General features: G+C 45.1%; 1 protein-coding gene across 1 annotated transcript in view; it reads right to left on the bottom strand.

The window, feature by feature from the left end:
- Positions 1-20,728, bottom strand: part of col15a1a (collagen, type XV, alpha 1a) — a 42,426-nt gene that overhangs the window by 12,124 nt on the left and 9,574 nt on the right. Inside the window, exons 3-26 of the mRNA XM_056450432.1 lie at positions 13,096-13,643; positions 11,333-11,407; positions 10,946-11,038; positions 10,458-10,584; positions 10,276-10,313; positions 10,013-10,165; positions 8,892-8,918; positions 8,734-8,796; positions 8,105-8,182; positions 7,932-7,994; positions 7,621-7,734; positions 7,162-7,215; positions 5,579-5,614; positions 4,917-4,997; positions 4,136-4,201; positions 4,036-4,062; positions 3,884-3,925; positions 3,549-3,611; positions 3,395-3,430; positions 3,210-3,293; positions 3,032-3,097; positions 875-937; positions 711-776; positions 575-610 (exon numbers count right to left, since the gene is read on the bottom strand). Of these exons, the coding sequence (XP_056306407.1) occupies positions 575-610; positions 711-776; positions 875-937; positions 3,032-3,097; positions 3,210-3,293; positions 3,395-3,430; positions 3,549-3,611; positions 3,884-3,925; positions 4,036-4,062; positions 4,136-4,201; positions 4,917-4,997; positions 5,579-5,614; positions 7,162-7,215; positions 7,621-7,734; positions 7,932-7,994; positions 8,105-8,182; positions 8,734-8,796; positions 8,892-8,918; positions 10,013-10,165; positions 10,276-10,313; positions 10,458-10,584; positions 10,946-11,038; positions 11,333-11,407; positions 13,096-13,643 (2,099 nt within the window). The remainder of the gene's footprint in view (positions 1-574; positions 611-710; positions 777-874; positions 938-3,031; positions 3,098-3,209; positions 3,294-3,394; positions 3,431-3,548; positions 3,612-3,883; positions 3,926-4,035; positions 4,063-4,135; positions 4,202-4,916; positions 4,998-5,578; positions 5,615-7,161; positions 7,216-7,620; positions 7,735-7,931; positions 7,995-8,104; positions 8,183-8,733; positions 8,797-8,891; positions 8,919-10,012; positions 10,166-10,275; positions 10,314-10,457; positions 10,585-10,945; positions 11,039-11,332; positions 11,408-13,095; positions 13,644-20,728) is intronic.

The raw sequence follows: 20,728 nt of genomic DNA on the forward strand, positions 1-20,728 counted from the left end.
CATTAGTACCAATTGAGCATGGTGTCAACGCCACAGCCTACCTGAGTATTGTTCTGACCATGTCCATCCCTTTATGAGCACAGTGTCTCCATCTTCTGATGGCTACTTCCAGCAGGATAACGCACCATGTCATAAAGCGCCAATCATCTCAGACTGGTTTCTTGAACATGACAATGAGTTCACTGTACTCAAATGGCCTCCACAGTCACCAGAGCTCAATCCAATAGAGCACCTTTGGGATGTGGTGGAACGGGAGATTGGCATCATGGATGTGCAGCCGACAAATCTGCAGCAACTGTGTGATGCTATCATGTCAATATGGAGCAAAATCTCTGAGGAATATTTCCAGTAGCTTGTTGAGTCTCTGACATGGAGGATTAGGGCAGCTCTGATTGCAAAAGGGGGTCCGACCCGGTACTAGTGAGGTGTACCTAATAAAGTGGCCGGTGAGTGTGTCTATTTAGTATGTCTATAACAGAAGCATGCGTGTTCCTCCTGACCGTCAGGCTGAACTGAGCATGCTCACACCAGGAACACTCCTGATCAATAATGGATCAGATGATCGTGTCCTTACCCGTTCTCCAGCAGGTCCCGGAGCACCCCGATCACCCTGAGAGGATCAAACACAGAGAAACCGGATCAATATACTCGATGCTGATGAGGATCTACGGTTAGCATGTAGACTAGTTAGTGAGTGTCTAGATAGTGACCTTCAGTCCTGAGGCTCCCTGCGGGCCCAGAACTCCAGACACCAGAGCCGGCTCTCCTTTCTGACCCTGCACAACAACACACCATTACACACACTTAAGTATAGACACACACACACAGACACAAGCGCACACACACAGTTTGGTCTTGTTTCCAGCACACTTGCCTTTACACCCGGTGCTCCGTGCAGGCCTGGGGCTCCCGCGTCCCCCTTCGGACCCCTCGGCCCCTGCAGGTGTACAATGAGAGATGCTGAGAGATGTTCAACTATAGTCAAGAGTTTCCAGCAGCACACACACACACACACACACACACACACACACACACACACACATATGACTCAAACACAACACACACTCCACTGTAACTCCTCACACACACTCAGCACACTCTCACACTAACTGCTGTAGTTAAACGCTCCACTGAGACCGTCACAATGCACAGTGTGTTTTTGCAGCGTGTGAAACGATGTGTGTGTGTGTGTGTGTGTGCACGTGTGTATATGTGTATGTGTGTGTGATCCCCAACCGCAGGGCTATGTGTGCGTGCTGTTCCTTTGGGTGTGTGTATGATGGCGTGAAATCTACAGCACTGTAAACATCTGACACTGAAGCAGAAAACTGTTTATGCTCCACACACACACACACACACACACACACACACACACACACACCTCTTCATTTCTGGCCGTCTCTGCCTGTAAACTCCTCAGTAAAGCAGAGCTGATGTGTGTTAAAGACTCAATTTCACACGCAAAACTCAGCGCTTACTGTAAACAGCGCAATTAGACCAGTGTGTGTGTGTGTGTGTGTGTGTGTGTGTGTGTGTGTGTGTGTGTGAGCAGTCACTGAAGCGTGCATCTTCATAGTCAATGCGTTTGTGAATGCAGCATGTGGGAATTAACACAGCGACACGAGAGAATAGACAATAATAGTGGCTGAGAGACCTCTGACCACCTGCAGACGAACACACACCAGAGTCATGAGCTCACACTGCTCCCTCTAGTGCTGGAGTTTATGCTCACACACACACACACACACACACACACACACACACACACACACACACACACACACACACACACACACACACACACACTACTGCTGACAGATCATCCTGATAACCCTAAGCTTAGTGCTTTTATCAATCTGTGGCACCACGATGGAATGAACCGCTAACGATTCCAGCATATGTTTTACGCAGCAGATGACCTTCTAGCTGCAACCCAGTACTGGGAAACACCCATACACTACAGCCAATTTAGTTTATCAGTTTCCCTATAGCGCATGTGTTTGAAACACCAACTGACCCAGCCGGGACTCGAACCAGAGACCTTCTTGCTGTGATATATAATTATTATTCATGAATATGGTAATGAGCTCCACCTTCCCTCATTGCAGCAGCTCTCTCTCTCTCTCTCTCTCTCTCTCAGTGCAGAAGTAAAACAGCACCAGAAGAGTAAACACTGAATAAGCAGAGACCCGAGGCTTCATTCATTCACATCCTGCCTTGATTTCTGATCCTCTGTGGGGTTATATTCACTATACTGTGTTCTGATTCAGTGTTGTGTTCACCAGCGCCCCCTGCAGTCCTGATGAAAAGGCTTTTACTCACTAGTGAAGCTTCAGTATTTACACTTATAAAGCCGTCATGTAAATAAATGCACCATGGAGCGACACAACCGACTCCTAAAGGGAATGAGAGACGAGACTCTGATTGGTTTAATGTAGGTTATGCTCAAAACACAGGCAGAACTCATGAAGAGGATCAGCACAACCCTGTTAGACCATGCGCGTATTTATCCATCCTTAAAGCAGACATGAATTCAGACACGCTCATGAGCTTTAGACTTTGTGCCTAGATCATTAAAATAGAGCTCTACAGCTCTTCATCATCATCATCATCAGGGTCTGAGTGTCTGATGTTGCCGCTCTGCTCTTCATCAGACCGTCTGCTGGTTATTTTAAGTAAGATCTGAGCTGAAGGATCTGCTGCTGCTCTCAGTGTGGTGATCAATGTGACGTAGAGTCGTGTTTAAACACACACTGGCAGCTCTGAACCCTGAATAAAGCTCATCATCAGCGCCTGAGGGGATCTTCACCACAGTAGCTCATGATGTTGCTCCGCTGTGATGCTAATGCTAGCATTTTATTGATCATTATTCTCTTTATTTGATACTTTTGCGTCGCAGGAAGCTCCTCAGCTCTGCTGTTGTTGTGTTTCCTGCTCTGCCATGTCACTCTATAAATAATAAGACTAAAACAGATCGTCAAATGAGAAGCAGCTGATGCTCCTGGAGATGTTCCTCCAGATATCGTCTTACCGCAGCTCCCTGAAGCTCAGAGATGCTGGAGATGTTGAAGACTCCTTCAGTGTCATTGAGCATTAGCTGAGGAGAGTTCAGCACACACACACACACACACAGTAATCAGCGTTCACACTCAGCACTGTATTATAATCCAGTATTATTTTGTTTAATCGCCGCCCCTACTGTAACTCACCTCCTGCAGGCTGATGAGTGGTCCTGGAGGTCCGGGAGGCCCTGGAGGTCCAGGTAAACAGACCCCGTCCAGACCTCTCTCTCCCTAAAACACAAAAACACTGAATAATAATGATCCCAGCGTGCGGCTCGCTCTGAGAAACACACACACACACACACACACACACACAAGAACACAACACCAACCTTCTGGCCCGTGTCACCTTTCTGGCCCGTCTCCCCCTAAAACACACACACACACACACACACACAGCTTTATACTCTGAGATGTCCTATATAAAGGGGATAATACTGATCAGACCGTGTAAACGACTATACAGCCTGTTTCATGTGTATGTACCTGAGCTCCAGGCAGTCCAGGGGCTCCCGTTTCTCCATGGTCTCCTTTGGCGCCTGACTCCCCCTGGTGGAGCAGAGGAGAAATCAGTACGCAAATGAGAAATGCTCGTCTGTACAGCAGAAATAACACCAAAACCTGCTTTAAAATGAGTAAAATACACACTGAACAGTTTATGTGTGTGTGTGTGTGTGTGTGTGTGGGGGGGGGGGGGGGGGTGTCTGTTAGTTTGTCTGTTTTGTGCACATATGTGTGTGCGAGTGTCTTACTGTGTGCGTGTGTGTGCGTGCATGTATGTCTCTCTCTCTGTGTGTGTGTGTGTTCTGTGCAGTTCAGACCTTCACTGAAACCCCTGGCGGGCCGACGGCTCCTTTGTTACCCTAAAAGAGTGAAGTGGGGTTGATTTAAATCAGTAACAGATCTGTAATGTGAGATCTTCAGTCCAGCTGTTTAAAGACGTTTACAGGTTTAACATATCGAGCAGGTGTACCTGTGGTCCCGGCAGACCTGGCAGACCCTGAGGACGAGAGCAGAGGATGAGGATTTGCATATTCATATATGATAATGAGACAGTGATGCGGCGATCTTACAGGTGGGCCTCTGGGCAGCACAGGCCTGAATACACTGCCTCCATCCACACCAGAGCCCTCCAGATCCTGCAACACACACACACACACACACACATACACACACACACACACACTGTAAAACAGACAGAAATACACACTACACACACACGACACACTGCAGGAGGCTCGAGGCACAGGTAGTGCTGTCATGATGAAGCACGGTAGACTTTCAGCCCGTCATGCCTCACTCACACCAGCAGAGGCTCTGTAGCCGCCTGTCGCTCTGCGTGGAGGTTGAGGCCATTGTGGACGTTCCACAATGATAATGATAATAATAATAAATAAAAAATAATAAATGATAATAATAATAACAACAACAACAACAACAACAATGATAATAAAAAAAGAATAATAATAATAAAAATACAAATAAAATAATAATAATAATAATAATAAATAAAATAAAATAAAACAATAATAATAAAATAATAATAATAATAATAATAATAATAAATAAAAATAAGATGATAATAATAATAATAAAATAATAATAAAAAGATAATAATAATAATAATAATAATAATAATAATAAAATAATAATAATAAAAATAAAATAATAATAAAATATATAATAATAATAATAATAATAAAATAATAATAAAAATAAAATAATAATAATAAAATATATAATAATAATAATAATAATAATATTAGCAGTGATAAAGCAATAATAAAGCCAGTGTCTGCTGCATGTAATGAGTGAAATGAAGCGTGATTAAATGCACTGCTCTGTCAAACACACCATCATGTCAAATCTGAAGGGTCTTCCTGGAGCTCCACTGGGGCCCGGGGGTCCTGGAGGCCCCGGCCGTCCGGCTTCACCCTGCAGAGAGAAGAGCAGGACAGCGAGATTACATTCACTGATGGAGAAATACTGATCCCTCAATATAACCCAGTGGGTCATTTCAGATCTGTCAGCATACATCCCAGCAGATGTTCCCCTGAGGGTGCGTTTACAACTGTACAGCACCTCCTGCGCTCCCAATCAAAATGATCAATACAAGGATCAATATATTAGTGTGATACACACGAGGAATGCTAATGAGTTATGTGTAGACTGTGCTGTTAGAGGTGTTTTCTCTGTAGTGTCCAGCAGGTGTCAGTGTACTGCTGAACACACTATTGATCAGCTGACTCTAATCAATCAAGCCATTCAGCAACTGCAGTCAGTTTTCCAGTGTTTACACACACACACACACACACACACTCGGTTCACTAGCTAACACTGATCATTACTCTGGAGTTTAGCGGTCTGTCAAACATTTGGGAAAATCAGCAAATCTAATATAGACATATAGAGGTCAGCTGAAATACAGCACTGCTCTGGGGTATTCTGGACATCTGAATGGAAAAGTCACACATGTTGTGCATCTCACTACAGAACTGTTCTGATGGAGGTGTTACCTGTGCTCCACTGACTCCAGGTACTCCGGCTTCACCCTGAAACACACAGGAGGAGTTACCACACACCACATGAGGAGTGTGTGTCTGTGTGTAATAATCATGCTGAAATACAGATACCTTTACATCACATACTCAACACTGAACAGAGCGTGCACACACACACACGCGCACACACACACACACACACACACACACACACACACACACACACACACACACACACGCGCACACACGCGCACACACGCGCGCACACACGCGCACACACGCGCACACTCACACTGCAAAAAACACTTTCATACCGAGAGCTTCTGTTGTGTTTCTAGCCCTAATATCTCTAAATTCTTATATCGAGAAGCGTTTTCTAGAGCAGTAAATAAAATGTTTAGTCTTGTTTTAAGAAATAATGTCAAAATGATAATAATAAAACAACAACAACAACAACAACAACAACAATAATAATAATAATAATATTAATAATAATAAAGATAGTAATAAAAATAATAATAATAATAATAATAATAAAATAACAACAATAAAATAATCATATAATAATGACAATATTTTTAATATAATAATAATAATAAATAGAAAATAAAGTTAAAACTAAATAATAATAAAAAATAAATAAATAATAATAATAAAAATTAAAATAAAGATAATAATAATATAATAATACGAATAATAATAACAATAATAATAATAAAAAAATAAAAATAATAATAATAATAATAATAATAAAAAGAAAAATAAAGATAATAATAAACATAATAATAATAATATAATACGAATAATAAGATAAAAATAAAATATTATTAATAATAATCGTAATCATAATAATATTAAAATAATAAGAAAAAAATTATAATAATCATAATAATACTAATAAAAGAATAATGATAAGTGAGTTTTTTTCTTAAAACAAGTAAAATAATCTGCCAATGTGGCAGCAGAATAATCTTAAACCAGAAGGAAAATCAAGATTATTCTGCTTCCCCCATCAGCTGATTATTTGGCTTGTTTTAAGGAAAAACTCGCTTCATTTTGCCATTTTATTCATTAAAACGAGACGATCTCTTGTACTGGTCTAGAAAATACTGCTCAATTGAAGAGTTTACAGATATTCAGGCTAGAACTGACAGAAAGTCTCATTTACTGCAGTGCAGAGTAGAGGAGTGTGTTGAAGGAGAAGCTCACACTCAATACTCACTCAATACTCACTCAATACTCCCTCCAGTCACTTCATTCACGAGTTTAACTGCTGCTGAAGTGTAGAAATCTTTATAAATGAAAGCCTCATTCTGACTCAATATATATGAAAACAGGACATGACTGGACATTAGTCTGGAAAACACTTCATTTTAGAATATTTCAGCTAGAAACAAGACACAAGCTCAGTGTAGGAACAGCAGTCTCTGTAGTGTACGAGTGTTTTCAGGCCCACAAAACAGCACTGTCCCCCCTAAACACCCCGACATTTCCAAACACACCACACAGGACATGCGGGATCAGGAGGCTGAGCTAACAGTGGTCTAGAAGACAGACCATCAGCTCATAAAGAGTCTCATCTACTGAACAGATCTTACCTTCTGTCCATGTTCTCCATCTTTTCCTGGCTGTCCGTCAGCTCCGCTCGGCCCCTGAAACACACACACGCACACACACACACACACACACACACGCACGCACGCACACACACACACACACACACACACACACACACACACACACACACACACACACGCGTCAGCTCTTCACTCAGTCATGATCAGAGCTGACCTGTAGACTCGACTGCAGTAACTGAAGATGTAATAGAGATGTTCTGTGAGGGTGTGATGGGTCTGACGCTCTCCTATTGTGACTGTTGTACTGATGAAGGACTCTTCTGGTCATGAAGCCTCGTGTTCACTCAGAGACAGAAGCGGCTGTGTGTGTGTGTGTGTGTGTGAGATAACGACAGCAGATCTTCTATCTTTGGGTGAATGACTGCTGTATCTTCATCATCTTTCATTAACAGTGGCTACCGGCCGTTCTTCTCAACTCACCGGAGGTCCAGGTTTACCCGTCTCTCCATCTCTCCCTGGGGGCCCGGCTGGCCCCGGATGAGCCTCGGCTGAAGGCCCTGGACGTCCCGGAGGCCCCCGCGGTCCTGGAGGACCCTGAGCAGATTAAACATCACACACTTATACTCACACACATGCTGTGCTCGTCTAGAAAATGCTTCTTGAGTTAGGGATGTTGAGATATTTGGACTGGAAACAGACACACACTCAGCATGAGGAGAGCATGTCTGCAGAGTGTGTGTGTGTGTGTGTGCTCTGATTACTCCACCAGCGCTGAGAGGAGAGTAACTCACCCGTATGAGCTCAGTGTCACTGTCTGAGTCCACATATCTGGAGCCGGAGCCGTCAGGGCCGTCCTAACACACACACACACACACACACACACACACACACACACACACACTCAGCTGACTATGAACACACACTACACACACACCTGTGTATAATCACACTTAACAGAACCTACCAGATACCTCCCTGTTCCCGGTGCTCCAGGGGGCCCCGGGGGTCCTGGCAGTCCTGGCACACCCACACCTGGATCCCCCTAAACAGACACACACACACCGGTCAGTAAAGGAAGCTCTTTCACACTGATTTCTCCAGTCCTGGTGATGTTTTGGTAGCGATTCATCTTTTCCCAGCACCACACAGATATCTGAGAGAGTGTAGGCAGTCCAAACACATGCGCTATAGGGGGACCGATCAACTGAACTGGCTGAGTGTGTGTGTGTGTGTGTGTGTGTCTGTGAATGAGAGTGTATGGGTGCGTCCCAGTACTGAGTTGCAGCTGAAAGGGCATCCGCTAAGTAAACCATATACTGGAATAGTTGGCGGTTCATTCCACTGTGGTGACCCCTGATGAATAAAGGGTCTGAAGGAAACTGAATGAAATCTCATTGGTGGAGCTGTGCGCTTTGCTCAGTTTGACACTGATTGGAGGATTGTGTGCACTGCATCATGGGTAATGTAGTTGATTCTAGTACACAGAACAGTTTGACAGAGGGAATGATTGTATATTTGACTTCCAGAACTCCACTGTCATGGTCTATACTGATATTCCAGCAGCAGAAGACCTTTATCAAGCGTGTGTCGTACCTTCTCCCCTTTGGGTCCCGGATCTCCAGCAAGGCCTGGGAATCCCGGAGGTCCAGCTTCCCCCTGTAGAGATGAACAGAGATGATGGAGAGGTTTATTCAGCTATACTGCAGCGTCCAGCAGGGGGCGATGCGGATCTGGTGTCAGTGAACACTCACCGGAGCTCCGTCTCTCCCTGCATCGCCCTGAAGAACACAAACACCAGCATCAACACACAGCAGAGTAGAGCATGTGAGAAATGTTAAAGCTTCCACTGACAACAATATTACAGCATCAACACTACTCTTCATGATCAGAGAACACACACTTAAACTACAAGACCACAGGTGTGTGTGTGTGTGTGTGTGTGTGCAGAGTTACACATACAGTGCAGATCCCAGAGCAGAAGACGAGGTGATTCTCCGTCAGTTCAACAGTGTGTGTGTGTGTGTGTGTGTGTGTGTGTGTGTGTGTGTATCTGATCTTACACTCGCTGGACCCCTAATGAAGATCACAGGGGAGTCAACCAGTGCGATCTGAGAGTTCAACTGAGTGTTAAAGTCCCCCCCCACACACACACACACACTGAGCGGTCTTCTCTCCATCCTCCAGCAGCTCTTCAGTGCTCATACCTCCTTCAGTCTGCTTGCCCCAGCTCTTACTCCAGCATCTCATGCATTTCCAACAGGATCTGAATATTCAGTAGGGGGCAGGGTTTGTTTCTGAGCTCCGCCTCTCACTAATGGTTGGAGGGGTGTGGCTAAGTATAATCCAGCCAATCAGAGTGATCAGAGAATGAGAGCAGTTCTGGAGCAGACTCTGATTAAAGATGAACCAAACACAACATGCTAACGATGAGCGCTTCAGGAGGACATCATCAAGTATAACGCTCATTATTAATATTTATAATGTACACCTCTGACTCCCTAAAGATATTCACCATCTCAACACTGATAACAATCACAAATCATCGTCCTTTAAATCCTGGAATACTTGATTGTGATTGGTCGATCAGCACATTCGGGGTCTGCTGTTGTCCAATAAGAGTGATGACACAGACTCATGTGACTGAATGCTGATATTAACAGTGTAGCTGCATCCTGCACATGTAGATTAGAGCTCAGCTCAGTGTCTCAGTGTCCAGTAGTCGTGTAATAATCAGTATAATGTTGATGCAGCCGGTGGTCATTCAGAATAAACCCCTCCAGCAGCGTCTGATGCCCCTCTGCTGCTGTATTGTGTGCTGATGTACTTTATCCCCTGATTAACATCATGATCAGCTGTATTATTGATGACTGACCGTCTCTCCGCGGGCTCCTGGAGCTCCGGTCGGCCCCTGAGGGCCCCGCGGCCCCGGCTCTGCTTCTCTGTGGTGTGGAGCAGGAGGTCCGGGAGCTCCTGGAGGTCCAGGTGACCCTGGCTCTCCTTTCTGTCCTTTCTGCATGGTGATGACCTGAGACACACACACACACACACACACACACACACGCACCCACAGTCAGCCAGACCATCAGAGAAACACACACACACACACACACACTCAGGAGAACTGCGTACACTCACGTTTCTGTCCTGAGACGCTCCTTCTGATCTGATCCTCTCTGTGGACAGAGAAACACACTCTCAACATCTCGATCTGAACAACCCAACCCGTCTGCTGCTGACCACACACTCTGGGTCAGGAGATATCTGCTGTAGGATAAATAAGACTGATGGAGTGTGTGTGTGTGTGTGTGTGTGTGTACCTGTGGAGCTGTGCATCAGTCTGGAGTCTCCAGAAGCGTCCTCCTCTGTCAGGTCTTCATCATCAGTGTACAGCTCTGGATCTTCAGTAGGTGGCGCTCTCACAGGACTCAGCTCCACATCCACCGGCTGACACACACACACACACACACTCAGAACACACCACTGCATTCTTGACGAGTGTGTGTGTGTGTGTGCGTGAGTGTGAGTGTGTGTGTTCACCATGATGAACTCTCTCTCCTCCAGCAGTCTCTTGGCCTCGTCTGGAGTCTCGGTGTTGTGTATGTGTGTTTGTGTGTGTGTGTGTGTTTGGTTGAGAGTGTGTGTGTGTGTGTGTGTGTGTGTGTTCACCATGATGAACTCTCTCTCCTCCAGCAGTCTCTTGGCCTCGTCTGGAGTCTCGGTGTTGTGTGTGTGTGTTTGTGTGTGTGTGTGTGTGTGTGTTTGGTTGAGAGTGTGTGTGAGTGTGTGTGTGTGTGTGTGTGTTCACCATGATGAACTCTCTCTCCTCCAGCAGTCTCTTGGCCTCGTCTGGAGTCTCGGTGTCGTCGTAGATCTCGTCTCCGCTGCTGAAACCCGACGCCTGCAGCACAGTCAGCACAAACACACCTCATCATCTGCACGTGTGTGTGTTTGTGTGTGTGTGTGTGTGTGTGTGTGTGTGTGTAACATCAGAGGCTGCTCTGAGATCTGTGCTTCTGCTGGCCACCACTAGAGGTCAGCGTTACTCTATTGTTCACACACACACGCACGCACACACACACACACACACACACACACACACACACACACACACACACACACACACACACACACACACACACACACGTCTGCAGTGTGTGTTGAGTATATAGTGGTGTGTGGAGAAGAGACTCACGTAAGGGTCGTCCTCCTCACACTGCCGCTCAGGGGCCGAGGGGTCAGAGTTCAGGAGCAGCTGCTGGATCGAGCCCTGCAGACGGAGAGAGACAGAGTGTGTGTGTGTGTGTGAGTGAGTGAGAGAGAGGATCACACACTCGTATCTGCACACTTCTGAAACTGATTATCAGATGAATGTGAAACTCATGCAGAGCAGCTGTTAATCACTGCACACACACACACACACACACACACACACACACACACACACACACACACACACACACACACAATAACACAAACAAACAAACAACATAAACAAAAACAAACAAATTATTTCACAATCAAAAACAAACAACACAAACGAAAACACAAACAATAACAAAAACAACAACAAACATCCACAAACAATAAACAAAAACAAACAATAACAAAAAACACAATTAAACAAAAATACAAACAAAAACAAAAAATTACACAAACACAAACAATAAACAAAAATAAACAATAACCAAAACAATTACACAAATAAAAACACAATTACACAACACACACAATAACACAAACAACACAAACGATAGCACAAACAATAACAAAAACAAACAACACAAACAAAAACACACACAATAACACAATGCATGACAGTAATAACAACCCTAACTATAATAAGCACTGATTAATTAATCTAGGATAATGTTCATCAGTTGTGTGTTAGCATATGTGTGTGTGCATGTGTTTCTGTTTGTGTGCATGAGTGTTTGTGTGTGCATATACGAGTTGGCATATTGTTGCGTATGTTTGCATGTCCATGTTTATCCATGCGGGTGTGTGTGTGTGTGTGTGTGTGTGTGTGTGTGTGTGTGTGTTCGCATCCAGACATTCTGATCAACTCAACACAAGATGAAATGTAAGCAGTTTATATAGTGAGCAGTCGTCATCACTGCTGGTGTGTTGTGTACTGCTGCTGGTGTGCGTCTGATGCCACGTCTGCAGTGTTGTCTGATGCTCTGCAGTGTTTATGTGGAACATCTGTGTGTCCTGAAGCGTGTTCAACAGCACACACAAACACACATCTCACACACACACACGATCTCTGGCCTCTTCTGTGTCTCCTCATCTGATGTATGCTGCTGCTTTATGAATATGTTTATATTAGATATTAATGAAGCTCTATTAAACACACGCCGTCCAGCATCTCTATCAGCAGCGGGATGGTCATTATTATTACACAGCTGTCTGGAATACTGGATTCTGATTGGTCAGTCGCAATATTACAAGGTGTGTTGATCCCAGATAACAACCACTGAATAACACACACTCATGCAGGAACTGAGAATCAGCATCTGTGAACACCATCCATATTTACATGTGCGTGTGTGTGTGTGTGTGTGTGTGTGTTACGCTTCTGTTTTAGCGCCATCTAGTGTCTGAATAATGTGCAGGTCAGCGTATACTCCATCAGCTGCTTTACTTCTGTCAGCGTTGTGTTTAATCACAGAATAATGAACGATTATGTCTCAGAGCAGTGTTGTGTCTAATGTTCATGTTCTGTGTCCAGTAGCGCTGTAATAATCAGGATAAAGTAGATCCAGCCGGTTGTTCTCTCAGAATAACCCCTTCGGTCTCCTACAGCAGTGCTGCGCTTCACACTGAAGCTGGTGTTTACTCTCTTACCTTTATTCTGCCATAACCTCCTGGATGTACTTCATCCCTGTGTGTGTGTGTGTGTGTGTGTGTGTGTGTGTGTGTGTTTTCCTCCTCCACTGTAACTGTATAACTCACCTGGAAGCTCTGCATGCGAGTTCCTCCGGCGTTCCCGATGAATATCCCGGCTCTGCTGTGGAAGGTGAGCGGCTCCAGACTCCTGCTGAAGGTGGCGCTCTGCACACGCTCACAGTCGGCCCAGAGCTGCACCTCGCTGCGCTGCACGCTCAGACTGAAACTAGCCCAGCGGCCTGTCAGCTCCGCCATCTTAAATGCAGCCGCCTCCTGCGTGCGCTCGGCTCCGGCTTCAGTGTAGTAGAGGATGACCCGCTGCGACCCATCCTCCGCCGGCGCCAGCGACACCCCCAGCTGCACCACCCGCTGCTGCGCATCCGTGACGGCGAACAGCACACCGCCGCGCCGAGAGCTAGCTTTAACAGTCACCGTGATGGAGAAATCCCTGAAGAACGGGTCTGGGAGGAAGGAGCGCGCTAACCGGCCCACGTTAGCATCCGCGCCGAAGCTGTACGCCGGAAAACCCTCCAACCCCGTGATGAAGGAGACCGAAGGAGGAAGAGGAACGCCGATCAGCTCTGTCAGGTCCAGCTGATCCACAGACACACCATCTACACACACACACACACACACAGAAATGTGTTCATACTGGGGTTATAGGAACCCGGTTATAGGAACAAACCACTATTTGAACACACACAGAGAAATGTGTTCACACTGGGGGATATAGGAACTTGGTTATAGGAACCAAACCCCATGAAAACACACACACACACATAGACATGTATTCACACTGGGGATATAGGAACTCAGTTATAGGAACTAAACACCATGAAAACACACACACACATAGACATGTATTCACACTGGGGATATAGGAACTCAGTTATAGGAACTAAACACCGATTAAACACACACAGAGAAATGTGTTCACGCTGGGGGATATAGGAACTTGGTTATAGGAACCAAACCCCATTAAAACACACACACACACACATGTATTCACACTGGGGGATATAGGAACTAAGTTATAGGAACTAAAGACCATGTAAACACAAACACAGTTCATACTTAATCCTAACCACCAGCCTTGGGTCATTGTGAAATATTTCAGCTGGATTTCCTGGCTGCATTCACTCTGTCATGAGGATCTCTGGTGTATTTCAGTGTTTTATATGACGACATCATCATTCATTCTCCATAATCAGCATCTGCTGCATCACTGCTGGTTCCTGTTGTGCTAAGGTAGACCCTACTTTACAGCAGGAGTTAGTTCCTCACTAAAGAGATTTGTGTAAGTGAAACTATTCCCGGTTCCTGCAGTGCAGACCTGCCAGAGAGCCAGTGCTGTACTCCAACAATAACTGTAGGAACTGGGGAAGAGGTTCCTTTACCGAGCCACTCTACAGAGACGGAGAGTGAGGAATAACACCGCATCATATTAAAGAGGCGTAATTCAGCAGAGTTCCAGTGTGCTGCACCATCATACTGCACAGGTCACATGAGGTGAGGACGTCAGCGGTCCAACAGCACAAACACACAGCGGTGCGGTCTCTGTAGAATTACCTTAAACACAACACCATCACATCCATCAGTGATGAGCCCTCCTGTGTGTGAGTGTGTGTCTGCAGTGGTGTGGATCTGCTACAGCAGTAGAGCTTCACTCCTCCTGCAGATCAGCTCTAGCAGAACCACAGTCTGAATAATCAGCCCATCAGCCTTCCTGTTTATCTGCTGAACTCTGGCCAACAGTCCTGCAGCTTTACAAGCACACACACACACACACACACACACACACACACACACACTCTACAGTTGCTCCAGGCCTCCCTGCAGCTCCTCCATCTTCATTCTCCACTTCAGTCGGCTTCTGTTTCTGAACATCATCATCATCCAGCTGAGTCAGAGAATGAACTGATCCTGGGTCAGCAGACGGTCACAGCACAGCTCAATCTGAAGAGCCTGACCCACACACACACACACACTTGTATATGCGCACACATACTAATTTCTGTGGGATTTATGAGCCGTATTCATGAGGACCAAAAAGCTCCACACAAGGTCAAAATTTACTGGTACTGCTATATTTGTGGGGACATTTGATCCTACACACACACACACACACGGTGCTGATTAGTCCAGGAAAGCTCCACAAACAATCAGTGGTTGTGTTCGGTCACCAGAAACACACACCGGCAGAAACACACACTCATCAGCAAACACACACACACACACACACACACACACACACAGACAGACATCTGGAACAGATTAAAGCTGCTGATAGAAATGCTGTGAGGAAGAAGCCTAAAGCTGGAGCCCGGAGACACACACACACGCACACACACACACAAACTCTAAGGTTCGCTGATCACACACACACTCTGAGATTTACTAAACACACACACTTTTCACTGAACTCGCACACTACTAACACAGAACACACACAACACTGAACATACACACTCTGCACACACACACACACACCCTAACCCCTCCACTGTGTATTATTCAATAACTCCTCCTGGTCAAACTCCAGCGTCTGTGCTGTTCACACTCCACTCTCTTCACATTTCATCACCTGGATGATACTAAACTCAATAATAAACACAGAGATCAGCTCTGAAGATGATCTTTAATCTCATGTGAGCCTCACTGTTGGTCAGCTGGAGGATCAATAATACAGATACTGTTCAGTGAAGCTACTGTAATGGAGTAAACACCAGGCAGAAACACATGAACACATGAGCAACAGCAGCATCAGAGTCAGACAGAGACATGTCTGAGCATGCCTAGACTTCACTAGCAGCTTCTCAATCACTAACTGCTTCAATACACACATCCACTGCTATCAGGACACGTCATCAATAACTGTGCAGATCGACTATTAACACTGAGGCCTCTATTTTAATGATCTAGGCACAAAGTCAATACCAGGCATTACGCTAAGTCTGAATCCACTTCTGCTATTTTAGGGATGAATAAATCCACTCTGCACCCCGGCGCATGGTCCAACAGGGTTCTGCTTATTCTCTTCATGAGTTCTGGCTGTGTTCTGTGCATTAAACCAATCAGAGTCTCGTCTCTCATTCCCTTTAAGAGTCAGTTGCGTCGCTCCATGGTGCATTTGCTATTTACATGACGACTTTGTAAGTGTAAAAACTGAACACTTGACTAGTGAGAACACAGTTAAACAGAGCATCTGCAGCGTGAGGATAAAGAACGAGCCTCCTCCATTCAGCCTCTTTACTTTCTCTTTACTTTACCTCTTTACTCCTTTTATTTTGGTGGAGTGAGGAAACGGTGGAAACTCACTCCACTGAACACATCCATCAGCCTTTAATTTAGTTTATTAAGCACAAAGATTTGATCAAAACTATTTCTAAATTCAGTTCTAATCTCCAGCAGAGGAATAAATGATCAATAATAATGAAGTGTGGTCAAAACACTGAGTTATATCCACACACACGTCCTGTTCTGATGACCCATATGGTGATGCAGACGTCTCCAAAACCCCACAGCTGGACAAATCTACACTTGTGTTTATTAAAACAGATCTAAATCTGCAGATAATCAATAATACTGCTGATAATAATCACATTATACAGATGCAGATTATCATGAATGAACTGAAACGCCCCCTGAGGTGAAGAAGGCATGGAGGCAGTGCTGTTTATATTGATCATTTCTGGATCATTTTAATCCTTTAATTGTTTTCATCTGTAAAGATATTTGTGTGTTGCTGATCATCCTGTGTGGGTTCAGCAGTGTGTAAGTGTTTAGATCTCCATAGGTGCATAACTAACACGCTCTGCTGGACTTTAGAGCAGCTTTTAGTTGGTCAGTGGTGCTGTTGGTCTATTTCAGCTCCTCAGAATAGCAACGCTCCAACAATGCGCCTTCACACACCTCCTTTATAGACCAGCACACACACATGAGTCCACAGAGCGGCGCTGATGGATTTACTATTGAAACAACGTGGAGCAAAACACGAAGATTAGGGTTGCGCTGGTCTGAAAACAGCAACACATCACGCCAAACACGTGTTGTTGTGCGGGGCGTACGATAGAGCCCTGAACATGCATTCAGAAAATAAACAGCCTCAATCTTTACATTATATTGAGGAAATAAAGCATGTGCATCTGAAAGTGTGTGTGAAGTAAAACTGGAGTATATCATGATGAATAATGCAGACTGAGCTCCATAACACACACACACACACACACACACAGGATGAGGATCTGGCTCACACTGATTAATGAAAGCGTGTTGTGCAACAGTGGAAATATCCAGCAAGCGCCGCGACAGACGAGCGGAATCCATCACAGTTTTACACAACAGAGCAGCAGAGCAGAGCAGATGGAGTGTGTTAGAGGAGCTGAACACTCACAGATACAGGAGATACAGTCAGAGCATCAGTACTGCTCATCTGGAGGATTCCAGCACACACACACACACAAACACACACACACACACACACACACCACTGCTGATCTCAAACTACACAAACTACTGCAGAACTCACCTCTTTAAGAGGTTTAAAGCCAGTAGTGTGTGTGTGTGTGTGTGTGTGTGTGTGTGTGTGTATCTCCAGCAGCCTCTAATGCTCAACATGAGCTAACTGTGTTCATTATAATCAGACTTGATGCAGAAACACTTTGATTGACATTCTCCCTTTGTACGTGTCATCAGAGGGGGAAAGCCCCGCCCACTAGTGCCCATCATCTCTCCATCTCATTAGCATAAACAGCAGCCCTGAGTGAGAAGCAGCCGTCTGTCCATTAGCCATTAGAGTGTTTGAGCTGCTGAAGATAATGTCAGCATAGACTAAGAGGATTATAGATGTGGAGTTTTAGATGACCAGAGACAGGAGCGACATAGACTGACAGAAGACTGAACACACACACACACTGAAGCACACAGCACTGACAACACACACACTGCTGTTCTACATCTGTCACTATGGCGTCTGTAGCTCCGCCCTCTTCTGAAAAGAGCACAATCTCATTTGCATTTAAAGCGACAGTCAACAAAACACCAGGGATACTGTTCATCCAGCCGGTGGTTATCACAGATTATTACACAGCTGTCTGGAATACTGGATTCTGATTGGTCAGCTGCAAAATTTTAAGGTGTGTTAATCCCAGATAACAACCACTGAATAACACACACTCATGCAGGAACTGAGAATCAGCATCAGTGAACACCATCCATATTTACGTGTGTGTGTGTGTGTGTGTGTGTGTGTGAGTGTGTGTGTTACACTGCTGTTTCAGACCGTTTTAGCGCCATCTAGTGTCTGAATAATGCACAGGTCAGTGTATACTCCATCAGCTGCTTTAGTTTTAGTGAAATTTCTATTTAATTAAAGATTTAATGAAGTAAAACAGCTCAGAACATGTCGAAGGTCTGATGTTGTGTTTTATAGCTATATAATAAGGGATAAAGTAGATCCAGCCGATCTATAAAGTACATTGAGTTCACCTCAGCTGCCGATAAATGTTGAGTTTTATTGTGTGTGATAATGATTAACCACCGGCTGCATGTACATTATGCTGATTATTACACCGCTACTGGCCACAGAACTACACTATTAGCCCCTAAACACTGATCAGAACTGAATCATTTACTGTTTAATTAAACAGAGACTGCAGAGAGAAGATCCAGCGTCCGCTATTCTTATTATTATCATTATACTTTATTATTATTATTATTATATTATTATTATTATTATTATTATTATTATTCAGTCACATTCCAGAGTGCCGCATAATAATGTTCAGTATCACTGCATGAGTTTATCAAGACAGAATCCACACAGCACAGAGACTGAACTGAGCACACAACCACAGATGAAGGAGAAATATTAATAACTCATAATCCTGCAGGACACACACACACACGCGCACACACACACACACACACGCACACACACACGCACGCACACACACACGCACGCACACACACACACACGCACACACACACACGCACGCACACACACACACACACACGCACACGCACACGCACACACACACACACTCACAGCAGCGTCTGAGCAGTCGCTGATGAACAACTGTAGTGTCCAGAACATTCAAGACAAGAAGAGCTGCAGGATATATGGCTCCGTTACAGCACCATTACTATTTGGCAGACTGACTGGACACACACACACACACACACACACACACACACACACACACACACACACACACACACGCGCACACACACACATGCGCACACACACACACGCGCACACACACACACGCGCGCACACACACACGCGCACACGCACGCGCACACGCGCACAGTCTTACAGTATATCCATCAGTTGAGGATCTGCAGAAGAATAAGCTGATATCCTCACAGTAGACAGCACAGAGCTCTTGATAACAGCAGAACACACACTCTTATTGATTATTGATGATGACTCTGCTCATGTGCTGATCGACAGCGCTTCAGTTCAGTCCACATGTCAGATGAACAGGGTTACTCCTCCTCTACCTACAGCTCTGCACATTCACCACAGGTACAGGTCTCGCCATGTTCATAAAGCAGCCCCTGACCTGATCAGAGTGTGTGTGTGTGTGTGTGTGTGTGTGTGTGTGTGTGTGTGTGTGCACGTGTGTGTGTGCGTGTGTGTGTGTGTGTGTGTGTGTGTGTGCTCTCTGATCTTGTGTTGTCCATTGCTGACGCTGCAGCTCAGTCACATCACAGCTCTGGTGTTTATGACACACACACACAGCGTGCAGGACCACGCTCGCTGAACACACACATTAGTGCGCACAATGAGTTAAGAGTGCTGTGTGTGTTTTGGTTAACTTTGCTCAACTCTGACTATGTTTACTGTGCTCTGACCTCAGTTTCAGGACACACACACACACACACACACACACACACACACACACACACACACACACACACACTCTCTTCCAGCTGAAGCTGAACTTTCCCAAAGTAACATTACAGCGAGTGCAGTAATTCCCCACAGTGCTCCAGATGTGTGTGTGTGTGTGTGTGTGTGTGTGTTTCATCATAAATCTGCAACAGTTCTGCAGCTCAGACCGCGCACACACTCATTATCAGAAGATTACCGTCCTGGAGAGAGGAGATGTGATTCATGACATTCACTAGCACACACACACGCACACACACACACACACACCTGATCTACAGTACTATACGCTCTGCTGGAATATTCTGCTTTAAAGACAACAACACAGTAACACTAGCAGCTTGTGTATGTTAAGGACACACATGCACGCACACACACACAATCTTTTTCCCTCTCTCTCACACACACACACACACTCACACAGTGCAGCAGAGCGGATATCTATATATGAGCAGTATGACCCTCCGGCAGGGCGTTACGGCTGTATATCAGCACTGGTGGGACACTAAAGCACTCGGCCTGCAGCCCTGTTGACACGACCAGTGCTGATATACAGCCGTACCGCACTGCCGGAGGGTCATACTGCGCTTATACAACAGTGTATACACACCTCTGATGAAGACATGATGACTGAAACACACAACGATCAACACATCACCAGATCTGGACTGCTCATCATCATCATCATCATCATCACAGCCACATCAGTGCTGAAACCATATACTGTGCAGCACACACACACACACACACACACACACACACACACACCTCAAGCTGAGATTATGGAAGAACAGTTATTTAGTT

The sequence above is a fragment of the Danio aesculapii genome, chromosome 24 (genome assembly GCF_903798145.1).
Source record: "Danio aesculapii chromosome 24, fDanAes4.1, whole genome shotgun sequence".
NCBI classification, from domain to species: Eukaryota; Metazoa; Chordata; class Actinopteri; order Cypriniformes; family Danionidae; genus Danio; species Danio aesculapii.